General features: G+C 43.6%; 1 protein-coding gene across 4 annotated transcripts in view; it reads left to right on the forward strand.

The window, feature by feature from the left end:
* SYBU (syntabulin) overlaps positions 1 to 18,045 on the forward strand; it is a 44,562-nt gene extending 26,517 nt beyond the window's left edge. For 2 of the 4 annotated variants that reach the window (XM_081874294.1, XM_081874296.1), the window contains 4 exons: positions 5,750 to 5,852; positions 11,318 to 11,524; positions 15,039 to 15,188; positions 16,216 to 18,045. In XM_081874294.1, coding sequence (XP_081730420.1) covers positions 5,750 to 5,852; positions 11,318 to 11,524; positions 15,039 to 15,188; positions 16,216 to 17,311 — 1,556 coding nt within the window. In that variant the 3' untranslated portion in view covers positions 17,312 to 18,045. The remainder of the gene's footprint in view (positions 1 to 5,749; positions 5,853 to 11,317; positions 11,525 to 15,038; positions 15,189 to 16,215) is intronic. The other 2 variants (XM_081874295.1, XM_081874297.1) reach the window with 2 other exon arrangements.
* Positions 18,046 to 20,813: the final 2,768 nt, after the last annotated feature.

The raw sequence follows: 20,813 nt of genomic DNA on the forward strand, positions 1-20,813 counted from the left end.
GGTACTAGGGTGGCCATGCGGCCTAATTTACAGAGGACCGTCCTCTACCTGAAGGGTTATCTGGTCCACATCTGATGTAGAACCAGAAGAATGTGCCTATCAGTGCTAAGCACCTTGACAGCACACTGAGCAGGCACATCGCCCATCTGCCTTCAGTCTTCCCCCAATGGAGAGATGAATTGCATTTCTATTTAAATTACATTCACGGTTTCTATTTTTTTCTGTTATATAATTTTTATTAATTTTAAATTACAAAAATCCAATATGTGCCATATTATATTAATACCAAATGGCAATACCAATTCAAATACAAATCAATTACATAGCCAATTATAAATTTTGTGTAGCCTCCCACGTGCTGTACTTCAAGGTCTGATTCCCTTTAATTCTGCCTCCAGACTATTGCTGAAACCAAATACAATCCATTCTTGATAAAATCCCTTATACCATAGGCACGATTCCTAGAGTTGCATCTATATACCATACAGCTGCATCTTTCTGGGCGTGGGCCATAGCTTTGCGTGAATAATGCCCCAGACTCAGTCCCTAGGATCTCCAAGTAGGACTGGGGGGAAACCCTATCTGACATCCTGGGCGATACTGATTTGGATAGAGTAAAGGTCAGACTCAATATAAGGCAGCGCCTTGTGTACCTACATAGATAAAAATTAGCATGTGCAAATTGCATGCAAATTTCTGTCCCCTTTTACTTCCCCTGCTTTTTTAACTGCTGATACGTAAGTGGCCACCCTGAGGGATATGTCTTGCTAGATGGAATGACATTGGTCCTAAAGGCGACAGAACAACCCCCAAGCAAAGAAGGACTCTAAGATGAGATGGACAGAGATTCAGAGCTATATGTGTTTTCTAACATCAATTTGCCTCTTCCCAGTTACTGTATTTTGCAGAATGATGCTGCGTCTACCACCAGTTGCTCCTAACAAACAGCATTGTCTGGGTCCTTACACGCCGTGAGCCTTAAGGCAATGCCTTCCTGTTCAGTCCTTTGTTTTCCTTTGCACCTTCTTGAAATGGGTAGTGCCCCTTCTGGTAAGCCAGCCTGCGCATCGCGATAATGTGCTGTGCAGATTCCCCAGAGAGAAGGAGATGCTGCTCATTTGCTGATAGGCTCCCCCGTTCGTCTCAAGTCTGTTGCCATGGAGCTGGATAGCTTTGCTTACTTGACCTGCTAACTTGAGGAGTTATTAAAGGATCTGTCTCCATGGATACGCCTGCACGAAACTATACTCCACAGAAGGCATAAAATACACACATCTCTCTGCAAAATGTGCTCTTGTTTTTTTTTTGTGTTTTTTGTACAGTGATATACTTTCACCTTTTTCTGAAAGCTTAAGTAAATACACCCCCTGAAATGTAAGCAATGAGATAGACACAGTTTCGGGTATCTTCCATTTCGTGCTGAAGGAGCCACTGGTGAATATTAAAATACTGTGAAATGATGAGTCTAGAGATGTTGAAGCTGAAAGTTGCCTTTTTGAGTGGGCGCATTGGGTTTGCCACCATATATATATAAACGCCAATTCCTGTGTTCTGTCTTTGAGACAATATAATATGAGCAGAGAATGGGAATTAGGGTAGAGCTAAGCAGAGAGAGATGGTGGAATACCAATAGAGAGGAGATCAGGGATGTGGTGGCAAATTCAGAAGTTCAGGATCAATTCATGATACCCATGTCCCCTCTCAGTTACACCCCTTCTAAGATCTTACAACCTAATTATACCGTTATACCATAATAATAATAATAATTAGGATTGCCTTGCAACAGTTTCTCCATGCCTTTCAGCTAGATCTACTATTTTCTGTGCCTGCACATGGGCAATGATTTGGAGTGCTCTGATATCTTCTTTCGAAGTGACTTAAATTGAAACAGAAGCACCCAGTGCTTCCAGTGATTCTAAATACTGTACTTGTCTTTGGAGCATACAGTGGCTAAAAAGCTCCCCTTGGTTTGATGCCTCTTGCAGGCTGGAGACCGGGTCTCTGCTACAGAAATAGTCAAAGGTCTTCAACCACCTGCAATCCCAGACACTAATTCACTCTGTTCAACTTCATTCAGTAACATACATACATACATACGTATGTATGTATGTAAATTGCTTTGCAAAAAAAGTGTTTATTAGGAGCAATTAGCAGCAAAACGCTGATGAATGAGGACTTAAATTATTTGCGTGTTCAGACCCAGAGACCTCCCTCCTAAATAAAGACACATTTGACTCAAATTTTAGTTTTGATTTTGGGCAGAATTTAAGCCACAACTTTATTGATTACAGAAAAGTGAGTGGTTGCATAGGCTCTGGTTCGACTAGCTCCCTACACCCTTGCAGGTAGCGCTGACCCAGGTCAGCCAAGGGTGAACACCTGAGGCAGGTGAAAAGCCTGGGAACAGACTCTGTTCACTCCCCAGATGCTCCCCTAGACTCAGGCATGGGCACAACCCCCTTTCGGGGGTTTACCAAACCAAGTTGAGTCCCTGGATTCCTTTAACAGAATACCCTTCACATAGGGATGGCGAGACCATTCTCCCATCCCTATCACATGAACCAATGCATATCCGCAACCTTACAAGTTGTGATGAATTGCTACGCGGCAGGCGAAACCCAAATGGCTACATCCAGTCAGCCAAGTGGGGAAAATTCCTGCCGTGCCCCTGTCCCAACGACAGATGACACTCGATGGCATAGCAAGGTCAATCACAAAATGCCCTAAAATTAGGGAGAGGTGGGCAGGTGTTCCTGTGCATGAGCTGAAAGAGGAAGCTCTGGGACACGTGCATGGGCCCCTTGATCCATTTAGACTGCACCCCATTGGTCAGATTAAACCCAGCAACGAGGGACCTACCAATTGGGTGTTGTGACTATCCAATAGACCCACCCACAACCAGGAGGTCAGTCTCCAGGTCTCACCACAACACATGCCCTCTTTTAGAGAGGACAAGATATATCACAAACTGATGTGGAAATGCAGAGAACTGAATTTAAGGTGTGGGGTGTGTGGAACCGAGATTAAACCAAACCTGACAGATTCACTCATTCCTAGTTCCAAGTGCTCAGCTCTTTAAAAAGAAAAAGAAAAAAATGGGACCAGATTATTTATTAACTTGTCGGCATACAGCCCAGCTACAAAAGTACTTGGCTTGAAATGGCTTGGAATAGCTCCTAAGTACATGTGTTATTGTTAAAATGTCCTTATATGCTTGCAGCAGCTGCCTACTTGAAACTGGCAAGAAAGGCCGTTGCGCAACAAAGTTGAAGGTAGCACACACCACCTCCAGTTGTGGTCCATAGAAAAGACCTGCTCAATTTCAACAGAGTGACAATTTGCGATTTCATGCAAGAACCTCTGTTCATAGTATGTATCCCTAGCCTGCTGTCCAATCTCTGTTGCAGTTCTTTGGAATTAGACATGAATGTGACGCATTCCCTGGGACAGCAATACTGTTTGGAAGTACAGCAACTTCCTCTTTCCCCTTCGCTTAGCTGTGATGACATTGAGCCAACAAAAATATGTAACCGTTGCCATAAGCACTCCACACAATCTGCCGTTTATTTTAGTAGGTGGAAAAGGTTGACCCAGAGCATGGTTTTACAGCTCGTCTGTTTACTTCCATTTTTTCTCTCATCTCCTTTGCTGAAATCTCCTCCTTTTGGCCCCACAATATATCCCCCCCCACATTGTTGTAGAAGACACCTAGTCCATATTTAAAATGTCATAATATGTCTAAAGATGGAGAATTGAGGGGGACTAGAACTACTTCTATCAGGTACATCAGAAATGGGGGACCCTGTGTCCCTCTAGATGTTTTCAGTCTCTATCTCCCAGCCAAAATGGCCTACAGCCGGAGATGAACGTGTTTGTCATCTCAACCATATCTAGAGGACCACAGGTTCCCTATCCCTGAAGTACATCTTTGTGCATGTTTAAAACCCTACCAAAGTAAGGGAGATTTAAAGCTCAAAACCCATACCCTTCAACTGTCCCTCTTTGAGTGGGACATCCCGGAATTACAGAACTCATCCAGCTTCTGACTGGATCCTGGGATGTCCTGTTTCGGCTCCCACAAGAGCACATCCTCCAAAGATGCCTGTTTGGGAGGGCCATTCTCTCACACAAGTCACCTGGCTTCCACAAGAGCGCAGCCCTGAAAGACGCACACCCTGATTTTTCTCTGCAACATGTTGGAGAGTATGCAGATCCCATGTGCAGTTGCATGAAAGTGGGAACACTGTGGGACTTCCTTACTTCTCAGCAATCATATAGGACAGAGCAATCCAGAAGTGAGAGGAGGAAGAAGAGCTAAAGGCAAATTGACCCCCTTTTCATATGCCCTTCTGGGTGTTTGTTTGTTTGTTTTAAACAGTTTCCCCCTTATTCATTCCAATGGGAGGGAATTAAACCTCACAGACTCAAGGGCTGGCCTTCATTACTTTCCAGTGTTTATGTGTTGGGGGCTGGGGGAAGAGAAGGGCTTGGGATACTGCAGACCCACAGCCTCTCTTGGCATGCCCTCAGAACATTTCCCCTTTGCCCTTACCAGTGTTGAGGCGCTGGTTGCAAACCTTTTTGCCACAGGGACGGGAACCCTTTTGAGAGTGAGGGCCACGTTCACTTCCTGGGACCACATAATGGTGGTGGGTGGGGCCAGAGACAAATGTGGGTTGGGCAACGACTACCTTTCATACAGTAGACTAGTTTCTTCACTCTGACAGATCCCTCTCTATCCTGAAATACAGGCCGGAGGTTGCCCATCTCTGTTTTATAGCAATGGCAGTGTTCCCAGTGTCCCTGTGGTCCCAGGGCCATAAGATTGCTCTCCATTTGAATATAACTCTGAACTGAATTGCAGCTATGGCATTTGCAGATAACAAGCCATCTAGCAGCATGTCTCAGGTGTTTTCTGAAACTGATCCAGCAAGACAGTTGGTTAGTGCTGTTCCTGCCGAAATGAATGGAATCTGCACCAACAAATTACTTCACACCTTGGAACATATTCAGCATCTTAAAAAAAATGTTTCTTCCTGCTTTTGATTTTTTGTTCAATAAATGGCTCAAAGAAAGAAGGAAATACATGGGCCAGTAAGGGAAGATCGTTTAGAACCAGTGAGAGGTGTTCCACCAAGTGGTCTTGCCCAGAAATATGCAGCTGTATTTTGAGCTAGTCAGAGTTTCTGAACAGTCTTCAGAGGCAGCCCCCATGTACATTGCACTTCAGTAATCTAACAAGGTTTACCAAAGCTCTAGTTGGTGTGCAGGCCTCAGATGGTAAAAGGCCCTCATCCTGCCTTGGAAGATGAATTTTGATATTTCTTCTTGTGTGCTTTTGTTTCTTATTGGTCTTATGTGTTTTAAGCTTGTGTTTGTAAACCACTGTGGACTTTTTTTTGGAGAAGTGGTATATTTCAAATAATAAAGGAAATGAATACTATAGTCAGCCTATACTTATTGTAGACCTGGTGGAAAAGTAGATCTCGGCTGTTTCAAAATGTCTATATTGTAAAAGCCAAGCTTTTTAAAAAAATTCCAGAATAACGTTTGCATCCTTTTTCTTGGCTCGTCAGTTTTGAGGAAATGTGAAGAAGCTGAAACGGATCCACCCTTAACATTTTGCAAAACTGCAGGCTTGGTTTCCAAATTCCAGTGGGAGAGGCAAGGAAGGATGGCAGTGATTCACCACATCAATCCTTGAGCTACGGTTTCCATCAGACATTTACTCTTCCCTTTCCTTTTCCAGGAAGCGAAGCTGATTTTAGCTCCTCAAGCAGTACAGGCAGCATCTCAGCTCCTGAAGTCCACATGTCTGCTGCTGGAAGCAAGAGGTCATCTTTTTCTCGCAAGTACGCAACAGCATCTTTGCCCAACTCCCAGCCTGTGAATGTCGCTTCTGTTGAAGATCGGCTTGTTTTGGTTTGGGTGTGGAGGATAGAAGTTGGAGATGGAGGTTGACCAGGAGCCTTCCCTCAATTCATTTCTGTCTCCTCATGTTGTTGCAAATGTGTTTTGTGGTACAAACCAGAATCTGACATCTAGGTGAGGGCTGATATCTAATGCAGAGATATTGCTTCCAGGGGTGCCCAAACTTTTTTCAAAGAGGGCCAGATTTGATGAAATGACCATGCGTGAGGGCCAACCAAAGTTGTTGAGCTTTTTTTAGGATTTTACCCCAGGAGATAGACTGCCACAGGGGCTGAATTAGGCCCCCAAAATGGACTTTGGACATGGTTAATACCATCGTGTCTAAGCAGTGCACGGCAAAGCTACAAACAAGATAAAATCTGTTTACATCAATCATAAAATGTGGAGGTTCAACACCTGTTGAATGTTGCTCAGCTGCAGAGAACTGGCTAAAGGACAGGGATGAGGAGAAAAGATACCTCTAAATTTAATGGCAAATCATAAAAGGCAGAAGTCATTTAAAAACAGCAGTGGAACTTAGCATCATATTTGGTTGGATAGAATTGTTTTCTGCTTCTGTCTAAAAGACAATAAGGAGGCAGCCAGGCAAATCTCTACAACTATCTAGGTATTGTGGAACTTTAACTCTAGAGTTATGAGCTCCAGCCAGAATGGGCCAATGGTCGGGAATGATGGGAATTAGAGGATTCCAGGTTCCCCATACCTGATCTCAATGTTTTAAGTATGCCACAAAAGAGGCTGTTCCTCAGTATTCAACACATTCCATTTTGCAAGCCAGCAAAGCAGATTAAAAAAACACAATTAGGATTCAAAATTGGGGGAGCAGCTGGACGTATAGTCCCTTAACTGTACCCTGTCAAAGCAATTAACCTTCATCCTCTCTGGTCAGCACACATTTTTGGCAGTAATGTTTTGCCGGTGCAGCATGGGCTTTGCAGTCAGTTGAAAAGTTGTGACACTGGTGTAATACCTCTGTTGTTGCATACTAAAGGATACGGGAGCCTCTGATGATTGGCTGAACTTGCCTTGTGTCACAGAGCAGGGAGAAGAGACTCTGGCAGAGTCAGAGGGTCAGGCCATCTGGAAAGGGCTAGAGGAGGACTAGGAGAGCAAAGAAGTAGGGTCCTAGGGATGCAAAGGCGAGTTCAAACTTAAACGAGAAGATACAAGATTTGGAAAAACAGTAGCAACAGAGTGGATGGGCACTGCAGTTTCTTTTGCAGCAGTACTGCTTTATGGCAGACTTCACTTAGGGCAATTTACTACATTCTGCAGTGCGCAGCCTCCATGTGTGTATCGTGAGATCATGATCTAGTATGTAGGGTTGGGTGAGATCTGATTTTCAACTTTGTGATATATCACCAGCTAAACATTGCAATATACTAAAAAAATTCCTTCCAGTAGCACCTTAAAGACCAACTGAGTTAGTTCTAGGTATGAGCTTTCGTGTGCATGCACACTTCTTCAGATACACTGTGTATCTGAAGAAGTGTGCATGCACACGAAAGCTCATACCTAGAACTAACTCAGTTGGTCTTTAAGGTGCTACTGGAAGGAATTTTTTTATTTTGTTTTGACCATAGCAGACCAACACGGCTACCTATCTGTAATTGCAATATACTGATATATTACAATGTCTATAATAAGGATGGAGCAATGTAGAGGCATTGGCTGACTGCAGTTTTTCCCCCCACATTGTGATTTTTGCATAGCACATTCACAATATATTGCCAAGTCAAAAATGGTGAAACCAATATCATGATATGGACTTGAAACTGGTTTTAGATGATATATCACCCAGCCCTAACACACATCATGATTTGCAATATATTACCAGGTCAAAAACTATGAAACTGATATCATTATATGAACTTCCAACCAGTTTTGGACAATATATCAATACAACTAGCAACTAACTCTTTCTTAAAAGCATGTACGTATGGTTTTTTTAATATATATACCCCCACTATGGCAAAGTTGTGCAGAATATGACTTTTTCTAGTTCATTACAGAACATTCTATAATTAATAAATCATTCCTGGTTAATCACAGGAGCTCCTGAGAACAATTTGCTCTGCCCTGGCAATGCAACGAACATCATCTCTCCCATATGCTCAAAACATACAAGCTGCTATCCTTGCTTACAACTATGAAAACAAGCCCCACCAAGTCTTGGGCTTCCACATTTCTAGGGATGCCATATTTCAAAAAGTAAAAACCAGGACACCCCGAAAGTCATTGAGTATTTTTTTTACAAAAATGCAACCCTCCCCCCAAAAAACCCCCTCAATTTTTCGATTGACTTGCCTAAGATCCACCTGGAATGTGGTTCACATTGACTATGGTTAGTTGAAACAAGTGGACTTCATAGACTATGGTCTGAAGTTGGCTCATTTCCACTAACTATAGTTAGGATTATTCATGGGCCAGAGTTTGGGTGCTGCTGCAAGCTGCAATTAATTTAAAATCAAAGTGAAACTCCCTTGAGGCTCGCTGAGGGTTTATTTATTTTTTAACTTGAAAAGCAACTTTGGGAAGCTGTGATTTTGAATGTGGGTTGGCAAATGCTCCACCCTTTTTCCACTGGCCATTTACCCCACTCAGAATCAACCCCTGCTATCCTCCTTCCTCCTGCAGGTTTCTAGCTCCATAATTTAAATATACCTGGAAGTGTGTGTGAGGGAGACAGCTTGTAGGGGACATTTTGCAAAGAAGAGCATTGCCCTGAACTCTTCAGAGGAGAGGCAGGATAAAAATGCCATAAACTAGCAAAGCTTAATACCTGGAAAATGCCCCTCTTTTAGACAATAAAATAAAGTAAAATCCACTTTCCCCTCCTTCTAACAAAATTCTCCACTGAAAGAAGCTTGATACCATAATGAAACAAATTTGCTGGGACTGGGAACTGGATTAACTTGAGTCGCACAAGTAACTTGGTCACCTTCATGCAGTTTCTCCTAAAAGAATTGCACCCTAGGATATTTGAGTTAAAGCTATTTATAATGATCTTTTAAAAAAGAAAAAGGAAAAAAAGTTATTTGAGCAAGGAAGTGAAGAGGGGGAAACCACAGAGCCAAGCCTTAAAATCCCCTCGCTCAAACTCCATAAAATATCCTTTTCAAATACATCCTTTGAGCCAACAAGGCAAATTACGCTTGCCAAAAATATCTCTGCTGCGCCATGTGTGCAAAATGCAAACAGGTTTTTTTCTTCCTCTTTTACTGTTTTTCTCCACTTGCCACATTTTTAGAGTCTTTAAAAATATATATATACTATTTGGTTTTGGTTCCTGTGCAAGGGCAAGGTGCAGTTGTGAGAGATTTGCTCAGCATATCAGTCCAGTACAGCTGTCTAGCATCCACGACAGCTTTCCATTGTGTCCACATAGGCAAATCAGAGTGGAGCTAACCCAACCACAACCTTGGGATGCTGCCTTGCTGCAGCACAACTCATTCCGCCATCTGGTCTGTATAAAGTGTTCCATGCAAAGAGAGAAGGAAAACCAGTTCTAACGCTTTCTAAATTCAGAGCTTTCTGCCTCGTGATTTGCGGTGTATCTCCTGCGCTTCCTCTGACTTTCCCCCCTTCTGCTCTCAGCTGTTGCCGTCTTTGATCTTTTTAAAAGAAACGTTTTTGGGGTTGTTTGTTTGTTTTACGTCCAGTAGGAGGTGAACAACAGGTTTGACAGAGCCTGCTTTAGAGACTTCCCGTGCTGCTAATTTCCATTTATACTATTAGCCTAATTTGTATTCCCCCTTCCCCCCACACACATTGGGTAGATCCCATGTCAGCAGATGCAGTGGTGAAGATCCTTTGAATTTTGCTATTTCTCTTAAATAATAATAAAAAAGGAGTGAAAAGTTCTTAGAAAGTAAAACAATAAACATGGCTTTTACAGTATGTTCTCCTAGAAAGTGGGGTTTTCAGACGCTATGCCCTCTTATTTTCCAGCTTCATTTTGAAATATTTACAATGTGTAGATAGAAAAGTTGTTGTTTTAAAAAGCATTTAAATTAGGGTGATGCGTATAGAAAGATAAACATCTAAACAGGGTAAATAGGTTTGGGACAGTAGCAATTTTACAACATCATGGTAAAAGCCTGAAGATGAAAAGTAAAGTCAAATATATCTAAGACATCTATTTTCTCTTTCTTTAGCCTTTGAATTACTTCCATGGACAGTAATAATACGTTTATTTCTCCAGCAGTAGATTTATTGAACTTGTCTCCTGAGTTTCCTGGTGACAACTATAGCAATTGCAGGTCTTTATAGGACTAAAACTAGTTAAGAGGCAGCTAAAGGCTGCTTTAATCAGAGGTGTTAAATTCAGATTGACCAAATCTATCATAATGAGCCCTTTGCCTGAAATTTACTGTGCCATCCTATATATGTCTACTCAGACATAAGCCCAGTGGAGTTCAGTGGAGCTTACTCCAAAATAGGTGTGCATGGGATTGCAGTTGTAATTACGGTTTGACATCAATACAGCGATGATCACATCTCCAGTGGCTATTGCATCATGGGAGAGCGTGCATGTGCATATATCTATTTTTAGTAAACGTGCACTATTAGTATATAATACATATTAGAGCTACCACCCAGTTAAAGAAATCTGAAGCTGATTCATTGCGTGAGGTTTAGCCGGTCAATCAGGTGATTAAATCTGCATAGGTTTGCAAATGGATAAAAACAATAGCTGTGAAGAAAGGAGCATTCTAGTCATTGCTGTTAGGTTGGACGCTTCAAATGTTGTTGGACTCTCATAATCACCAGCCAGCATGGCCAGTAGTCAGGGATAGTGGGAGCTTGAGTTCTACAACATCTGGAGCCATAAAGGTTCTCCACCTCTGTTTTGGAAGATGCTCGTGTGCCCCAGAAATCACTGCCTTTAAATGAACTTTCCCTCTTATGTAGAGGGAAGGATACCTTTTTGAAAGTGGTGACAGCTACAGCTGTACCTTGTGTTACAGATGCTTCAGGTTACAGACGCTTCAGGTTACAGATTCCACTAATCCAGAAATAGTACCTCGGGTTAAGAACTTTGCTTCTGGATGAGAACAGAAATTGTGCGGCAGCGCAGCAGCAGCGGGAGGCCCCATTGCCTAAAGTGGTACCTCAGGTTAAGAACAGTTTCAGGTTAAGAACAGACCTCCAGAATGAATTAAGTTCTTAACCCGAGGTACCACTGTACATGCAATTTTAATTATTTTTATTTTATTTTTTTAAAAGCAACATTTAAAAAATGGATGCCCTGCCCAATTAATTTGGGATACCTTTTTCCACCAACCAAGAAGCTTTTAAACAGATTAATGCAACTGACTGATTGTAACTCTGATGTATATTTCCCTTGTGCCCTATAACACATTGTTTTTGCTGTCTACTCCAGCCGGGGTCCCCACGGACGGAATAACGGAGCCGTGTCCTACAAGTCTGGATCTAGCCCTCCTACCACGTCCCGCGAAAAGGACTTCCTGTCAATGCTGTGCAAAAATCAGTTGAGTCCCATTAGCACCCACCCGAATTATGAGGCTTCTTCGGCCAGCAGCAGCAATTCAGGCTCATACAAGGGAAGTGATAACAGCCCCATTTTGAGGCAAGTGAGCTTCTCGCAGCTTTTTCCTCTCTCTGCCCTGCCAATCACCTAAGCCCCCCTCTGTTCTCAGCTGTCAACAGAATCTCCAATTGTAACTGAAGATTTTCTTCATTACATGGTACATCAGGCTCGTAAATTCTCTAGGCGTTTCAGTGACATCCTTTAGGCATTTGAACAGGTGTGGTGGCAGTGACGACACCATCAGCGCACCCGCCAAACCAATTAATTTCCCTCCAAGGGAAGAAGCTTAGCAAAAGGCTGCGTATTCCTTGCTAACTCGACAGTCTACAATAACGTTTCTTCTATACAACCCTGTTGTGGGATAGTATAGAATTTAACCCTGCTTGCCATTGCCTTGACCTGCAGCTGCTGCAAAAAGAGCCTCTGGTGTTGTCGCATCGTGTGGTGTCCTTTGATGTGTGACCCTCCTGACCTTTGTGTGGCCACTTCTTCACTTGATGTCTTTACTAGAGGCAAATGGGTGTTGCTTGCTATCTGCTCCATCTAGAGCACTTAAGTATGCTCCAGGAAATACGATGTCCAGGAAGGGCATAGCTCAGTGGTGGAATGCCTGTTGCATGCACTAGGTCTCATATTTGATCCCTGGCAGCTCCAGGAAGGGCCTGGAATGTGCCCTGCCTGGAGAGCTTCTGCCAGTCATTTGTCACTCCCCCACCACTGAACCTCCTCGACCTCCCATTTTTTGTCCCCCGCAGAGCATTTCCACCGCCAATGGAACACAGCTCACACACACCCTCCACTGTCCTGAAAAACCTCTTAATCCCAATTCTGTTTTATTCCTTGGTAGATTTTAGAAACAGGCAAGATTCAATGTGGACGCACAAAGCATTTTTTAATTAAAAGGATCGAGACTCCTTGCACTCTGCTCACTCTTTCTTCCTGCCCAGGGTAGCCCTGCTCTCTGCCTGCCCCCCCCCCCCAGCAGCTGCTACGAGCTCCCCAAGGGAGGAGGCCAGCAGTGGTGGCCATGGAAAGGCAACAGGATGCTCCCTCGCAGCCTGTCACTCAAGACAAGCGCCAGCTCATCCTCCTCCCTGAGCCCACTGGTGAGGGGAATAGAGACATTCTGGGATCAAAGCAGAAGCCAGGATGGCTTTCGCAGTTCTGAAACTGTGCATGGAAAATAGGGACACTAGAAGAGTATGAGCTGGATGGACCAATGGTCTAACCAAGCATATGGCAGCTCCTGTGTACCTAATGTGAGGGTCGCAGCCATGGTTACAGTTCTCCTTGTGCCATTGGCCAATTAAACTCCCAAGGTCCTTCTGGGTTAAAACAAAAGGCATCATTTGCTCACCTGGCAGCGCATGTGCTGCTCACCAAGCGTGCAAATGTTTTCACTCCTTCTTTCATGACAGTGAGCAACCAGAAGACTGTACTATGGTTTCCACGTTGGTGTATAACTACATTGTTGACATGCAATGGTGCGGTGGTGAATTCTGAAGTGCAGGCCCTCTTCCTGACAACCGCCAGAGCTATGCCCCCAGAGCCACTCCTTCTGAGACCTGGCAACAAAAATAAAGTTTTGACCAATGCAGATGTTATGGCTTCAATATGAAGCCATTTCCCCCTCATCCGCTGCTCTTGGCTTTGCTGAACATCCAGGCTGATTAAGAGTTCGGGGGGGCGGGGGAGAGAGTCAGAAGCTTGCTCTTTATATCTGGTGATAATAAAGGGACTTGAGAGTTTTTTCAAAATAAAAGCAGACCTCGGCTATGCATGCTTAGCATGATGGGCAGGTTTCTCTCTGAGAAAAGCCTATTTGTCTGGCCTGCAGAGGACTGGCAAATAGCAATTGCTATCATTTAACACTGGCAAATATCAATTACTATCATTTAACACATGTGCCTTTCCTTCTCTCCGCCCCACCCCCCAGCTGATCTATGAAATAAGTGCTGGTGGTGCTTTGTCCTGGCCTGTCCCTACTTCACTACACCACAGGTTACATTATAGGTGGGGAGTCAGTCTGGCTACTGCAGTTGCAGGCAGCGATGTAGGGAGCCTGCTGGAAGATGCTCCAGGGAAAATGCAGAAAAGCAGCCCACTTTATTGGAAAACACTTAGCAGAATTAACTACATCTCTAGAAGGTGCTGAAAACTAATTAGCACATGCATGCCAGCAGGTTCTCACCCCCCCCCCAAAAGCGTTCCAACAGCATCATAGTTGTGGATTCTTCCTGATATTTCTGAAATCATTTGTAAGCAGTTTTTGTTGCTTTGTCGTTTACTTACTGGAATGGTGGATGAGACAATGTCTGCCTGCGATACAGGGAGCCAGAAAAAGGTGCATTCTGTCAACAGTCTGCCTCCAGTGTCAGACTGGTGGTTGACTCAATTACTATCATTTAGCACATGTGCCTTTCCTTCTTCCCCACCCTCCTAGCCATATGTTTAAAAGTGGAGTTTTAAACCCTAGTTAAACATGCAGTCAGGCGGAGGGAGAGGAAATGTGGGTCCCCTTTTCTCTCCCCCTGCCCCCGGTCCATATCCTGGGGCTTTATATCCTGATGAAATATATGGTCCGAGGCAGGGAGATAGACGCAGACTGCCTGCATGTCTCAATCTCCCCTCTCTTCTCACTGCCAGACTGTCCCTTGCTTTGAGAGTCCTGAATCGTTCTGATGGACTTGATCTGTTCCAAGTAGATCTGGGGCCGCCTCAGTCCTATGCACCCAAATCCCAGGTTAACCAGGATTGTCCCAATTTGGTTTGGGATCCAGTACAGAGGCCTTACTAGGGCCTTTTAGGTAGGAGGGCCTTTTTGGTGATGGCACCCATATCGTGGATGTTGCCCACTAGGTGTTGAACTGCAGCCCCCATCATTCCTGAACATTGGGATTAACCTTGAATTTTCAGAACCTTAAACCTGGCCCAGTAACACATGGGAAGCTGTAAGCAGCTGAAATATTTGTCGATGGCATCTGTCCCCATCAACAGTTTAGCCTCAGCAATTTGCACAACTGGTGCTTCCAAGGGTAGTCTCCCACATGTCATGATGTAGCACTGTTTATTATGAGTTAGTTTATACTTTTATATTCCACCTTTCCTCAATAAGCCCAAGGTGGCCAACATCAGAGATAAGCAACCTTTAAAAAACAACTTGACCACACCAATAAATAGTGACATCATCATTATCATCATCATCATTAAGTTCGTTGTTGATTATTATAACCTCACTTCACCGTAAGGTCCCAGGGTGGGTTGAATATTAAAACACAAAATTAAAAGCAGTTTAAAACAACTTGCAATCACAAAAATACAATAGAGGAGCCATACCACATTATGAAAAAAAGATTTTAAAATACACCCATCATCAGTAATGACAATTATTTAACCTCAGCAATTTAAAACAGCTTCAAAAAGGGAACAACCATTTCAGTGCAACTTACTCCCAGGTAAGTCTGTATAGAATTGCAACCTAAATCACCGGTTCTTGCCTTAAGCAGAATGTAAATCTAAAATTTGCAGGCACAACAACATTTTTCTGTTGTAGGCGGCCGGCAAGATACACCTCTTGTGGAGAGAACCACGGCATCAAACCACCTAGCCCAGAGCAGTATCTGACCCCTCTGCAGCAAAAGGAGGTTACAGTGAGGCACCTGAAAACAAAACTGAAGGAATCTGAGAGCAGACTGCAAGAAAGGTAAGAGTTTCTACTAACAGGGCCTTTTCAGTGATGGCACCCTGATTTCAGATGCCCTTCCCAGTGAAGCTCACTTAACTTGTACATTAAGCGGCTTTAGTGCTGGGGTAGCCAACGTGGTTCCCTGCAGATACTGTTGGACTACAACTCTTATTATTCCTGACAATGAGGAATCCGTCACATTGGCTACCCTGGGTGAATTCATGGATGGCCTTCAAAACATAGCTCCCATCTTCCTGGATCAGTGGCCATGCTGGCTGGGGGCTGATGCAAGATGGATTTTACCCCCTCCAATCTATCCCAGAGACTTGGAGAAACCCTCCAGAACTGATTTGAAGGAAGGGGACAGGAGATTGCGGGGGTTGGAATTGAAGGGGACTTTCATTCACACCACATTGGGTTTCATCCATAACGTTCTTTCTTAAACATGAGGACAATCAATGGCCCAATAAACACTTTATATCATGGGTAGGCAAACTAAGGCCCAGGGGCTGGATCCAGCCCAATTGTCTTCTAAATCCAGCCCGCAGACGGTCCGGGAATCAGTGTGTTCTTACATAAAAGAATGTGTTCTTTTATTTAAAATGTATCTCTGGGTTATTTGTGGGGCGTAGGAATTCGTTCATTTCCCCCCCCCCTTCAAAATATAGTCCAGCCCCCCACAACATCTGAGGGACAGTGGACCGGCCCCCTGCTGAAAAGGTTTCTGACCCCTGGTTTATATAAAAGTTTTGTTTTTATAAAAGCCAATTTCTTGATATATGGGTATCTCTTTACTCTACCACAGGAGTAGGTAACATGGTGTGCTCTCACCATGATTGTCAGAGATGATGGGACTTGTAGTCCAACAGTATCCAGAGGAGTTAACCATGTCTATGAGCTGACCATGTCTGATTCAAGCAGAAAACGTCTACCTTCCTTCATGCATCTTGTTCATCATATCTTTTCCCTCCTAGCTTGGTAACCTCAAAAGGGCAGGTTCTCCTCACAGGAAATGATGCCTTGTTTTGTTTTGCCCTCCATTCAGAGAAACAGAAATCAAGGAACTCAAATCTCAACTTGCCCGCATGAGGGAAGACTGGATTGAAGAAGAGTGTCATCGGGTGGAAGCCCAGCTTGCCTTGAAGGAAGCAAGGAAGGAGATCAAACAACTCAAGCAGGTTATCGAAACCATGAAGAATAGCTTGGCTGAGAAAGACAAAGGGATTCAGAAGTATTTTGTGGACATCAACATCCAGAACAAGAAGCTGGAGACCTTGCTCCAGAGCATGGAAATGGCACAGAACGGCTCTTGTCACGAGGATCACAGCCTAGATTATGTGTGTGGGTCACCTGATAAGTCTTTGAGTCCAAGTGCGGCCTACTCCAAAATGGCTGACAGCATGCTCATGGAAGATCACTCTGTGGAGGATATGGCAGATAGTGGCGTATTGCTTAGTGACGACGTGGCCAATGGGAACGATGTATTTGAAGAGACAGCGATGGACGCCACACTCGAACTCTTTACACCTTCCCCCTTAAACCATTTGGATCTTGTTAAAAACCTCACAAACGCCAAAGAAGAAGATGACAGCCACAGCCATAGTTTGGCAATGGAGCAGGCAGTTCAGGCTGATGTGTTGCTGTACAGCTCAAGCATGGAGCAGCTGATTCAGAACATATTCAAGGCACACGAGGGACGCCCCATCAGCCCTTCTTCAGCTTCGAAAGAATCTGATGGATCTGGTCTCGAAAGCATCACAGACTTGCTCGTGGACTTGACTCCATGCGATCCGAATTCCGCTATCCTTTTATCCCCGCTGGAGTCGGCACACGATGCTGTGGATTCTAGGTATTACGAAAACAGAGTCATGAAGGAACTGGACTTCACAGACTATCACGCCGAAGGCTTTGGGAATGTCACGAAGTTGTCTGAGAGGAGCGTTGTGAAAAGATACTGGAGCAGCAGCTTCTTTGTCGATGCTTTGGCTGTAGCCGCTCCCATCCTGCCAACGGTAATGTGGATGTTCAGTACGCAGCGAGGAGGGACTAACCCTGTCTACAATTTCGGAGCATTGCTTCGAGGATGCTGCTTGGTTGCCTTGAATTCTCTCCGCCACGTACCCGTCAGCGTCCGACCCTAGAGGAAATTCTCCTGTACAGTTGTGCCAAGAGGCTGAGTTCTGGTGGGTGTGGTTCTGGTTGCGTGAATATAATGTTGGGTTCTGTCCGTCCTGCTCCTAAATGTTTGATTTGCACTATATTTAGTTCAGAACATGTTCATTGTTTGAAACTGAAGAAGAAGAAGAAGAAGAAGGTGGCACGGAGACTTTCTGCCGCTAAATGTAAACGCAAGTGCATTTTTATTTTTTAAAAGAAGCATGCTAAGCACTTCTCGTTCTGTCGTCGGATGTGTGGATTGTGATACCAAATTGTTTTCAGATGGGAGGGGAAAGTACACTCTTACAAAGGCAGCTTACATAAGCCTCGCATGTATTGTCTGTCTGTGCTTCTTTGTGGTGCTTTAATTATGTAATCGCCCCCTGCATTCCACTGATCCTGTGTACAAGGGGACCGTAAACCAAAAATTAAAAAGAGAGGGGGAAATGTTATTGCAGATGGGTGGGTGGGTGGGTAGTCTTGAATCTTGTTATTAACCATGTTTATAAATATGATTGTGAATATATTTTATGAAGTCTGTTCAAAGTCTTAAATGAAGTCTTACTTGGAACGTACTGTTGTCACACAAGTGTATGAAGGAATATTTTAAATGTATGTGTACTAACTTATTTTTTTCTCTTGTTAAATAATCTTTTAAGGAAAAAGAAGAAGAATGCTTTATAATCACAAGCTATAAGTAAAGCATGTTGAAACTGAACTGGTGTCTTTGATTTAGCTGAGCATGGATCACTGCAAGAGATCTGGGTGCTTGCCTCAGTTAGAAAACAAGTAGGGATTACACAATGTGTAGCCAGGGGCTGAGGGCCACAAGATGTGGTTGGACTACAATTCCCAGCAGCACCGGCTGCCATGCTCAATGGAAGATATGGTAACCTTAGGCCCTTCCTCTGTTGGTTTGTGTCATGAAATTTATACACCACTTGAATGCAGGGGACGACGACCCTCAAGAGGATAAAACAAAAAAACCAAGAAAAATGTACAACTGTACTTTGAAACATGCAAAAGTAAAAATACTAAAACAGATTAAAATTACCTCAACTTCCTAAGCATCTGGGTAGGCTTGTCTAAAGAAGTTGGTTTTTAGCAGGTGCCGGAAAGAGCAGTGATCTCAATAGTCAGGGTGAAACACTAAACAATCAGGTTCTTAAAAATGCAAAACGGGCATTACATGCCACCTGTAGTAGTCTCAGTTCGGCTGATTGAAGCAGTCAAGTGGGCACACGTTGGGTAAGGTATTGTAGGTAAACTGGTCCCAAGTTGTTACGGGCTTTAAATATTAATAGTAAGCTCCTGAACACGGCCTCTTGTGATTAATATATTATGGAGAAATAGAATTGAGTGTGATCAGCACCTTGCTCTGAAACGCCTAATGACCGCTCTGAACAGCTTCATGTAGATGTGATATAGTGCTGGAGATAAGATAGTCCCCTGCAGCACCCCATAACATAGCGGTCAGGGGGCCGAAAGGCACTCTACCAATGCTACTGTCCAACTTGGTCCTGAAGGTAGGATTGGAATCAGTGTAATAATACAGTACCCCCCCCCCCAAATTCCAGTTCCCTGCTGGTGGTATCAAATGATCAAGATCAATAAGCAGGAGCCAGTCACACTCCCCTTATCCTGCTCTCCATCAAGGCAACAAAGGGCAACTTAGCTCCATGGCCAGGACTGGACCCAGATTGGGATGGATCTAAATCCTTGGGGTGTCCTCCAAGATTGCCTGCAGCTGCCTGACTACAGTCCTTCTCTCAAAAGGGGGTATTTGCAATTGGCCATTAGCTATTGCAATCTAAAGGATCCAGGGATAGTGAGATTTATAGTTCAGCAACATCTGGAGGGCCAGATCCTTCACATCTGGTCAGTGATCAGGGAAAGCAGGTGACACCCAACATCTGGAGGTCCACAGGCTCCACAGCCATAGTTTAGGCACTTGCCAATGTTATTGCTTTTGCTCATCTTGAAGCAAAGCAGCATACAGTGGTACCTTGGGTTACATATGCTTCAGGTTACAGACTCCACTAACCCAGAAATAGTACCTCGGGTTAAGAACCTTGCTTCAGGATGAGAACAGAAATCGTGCTCCGGCAGCACATCAGCAACAGGAGACCCCATTAGCTAAAGTGGTGCTTCAGGTTAAGAACAGTTTCAGGTTAAGAACGGACCTCCGGAACGAATTAAGTACGTAACCAGAGGTATCACTGTACAGTGCAGTTACGGTTCCTATCATGACCAAAGAAGACAAAGACCTTGTTCATTACCACTTACTGCATTCAGCAGCCGCCCTCGTCTTTACCACCTTCAGGTAAATTAGGCCTGGGAAGCTTGTGAGTTGTCTACAAAGATGCAAGGAGTTTCGCAGCTGATCTAAGGGTAGGAAACCGGTTTGTTTTAAACATGGATATGAAGTGGGAAATATAGGATGACCTTTCGCACAAGGGTAAATACACGTATGCACTGAATTGAACTTTCCTGCTGGTGTCATACACTGCCCTTAGTTAAGACTCAGGATACTGAAAATGAGTCCTACTGGAGCAAACGGCATCTGGGGTTCAGGGAAAGGTAATCAGTGAGCATGAGGACCACTTCGCAATCTTAAGTTGCTGTCTGCTCATTTCCCCATCCTTGCCCTGTAACCACCACCCTGGTTCTGGCTAGCCTAATAAAATCCTGCTAAAACCATAGGAGAAATTCCTTGTCCAGTTCTGCTTACAATGACTGTGGCAGAGAGAGCAGGTTTGTGGGGTTCTAGTCACACTGTTGAATTCATTTACTTTATATAGCTGTCCTCATAAGAGGAAGTTTCTGGACAATTCACAAAGGCAAAAGAAAACCCCACCCCACAGTAAAACAATAATATGTATGACTAACTAGGTGGGACTGTGAAAAGGAATAACTATCTCGTTGAGACCAATGCACTGAAGATGTACTTTCTTATTAAAGGACAACGTCTGCCTCTCCACATCTTCCCACAAAAGCCACTTTTATAAAACTTCATTTTTTCTTTTCTAAGAGACTGAGTGGGTCAAGTAAAGAGTGTAGCCAAACAACATTCCCTTAAAGCATGTAAGAAACAAATTCCACTGGTTTTGATTATTTTATATTCAGCAAATATTCATACACATCCTTCATGTACAAAACCCAGAGTTTAATTACCCAAGTAATATAACCACCAGGACAACAAAAAACAATAATCATTATATTGGCCAAGATATTATTCAGGGACCCTAGTCTATAGACTATTTACAACTGAAATCAATTCACTCTTTTGGGAAAATTATGTATTGGGGCTGTAAGATTTAACCTATTTAGTTGGTAGATAACTAAAGATTTGGGAACCAATTTAAATCTGAGGGCAAATTAACTGGGGGATAGACTGATTAAATGCATATTTTTAGGTGTTGCTGTAATAGAAATGAAAAAAAGGATTCTTTCAAAAAAATGCTGTGATCCAAATAAAATTGCTAC

The sequence above is a fragment of the Podarcis erhardii genome (assembly GCF_964252035.2).
Source record: "Podarcis erhardii genome assembly, chromosome: 8".
Classification (NCBI taxonomy): domain Eukaryota; kingdom Metazoa; phylum Chordata; class Lepidosauria; order Squamata; family Lacertidae; genus Podarcis; species Podarcis erhardii.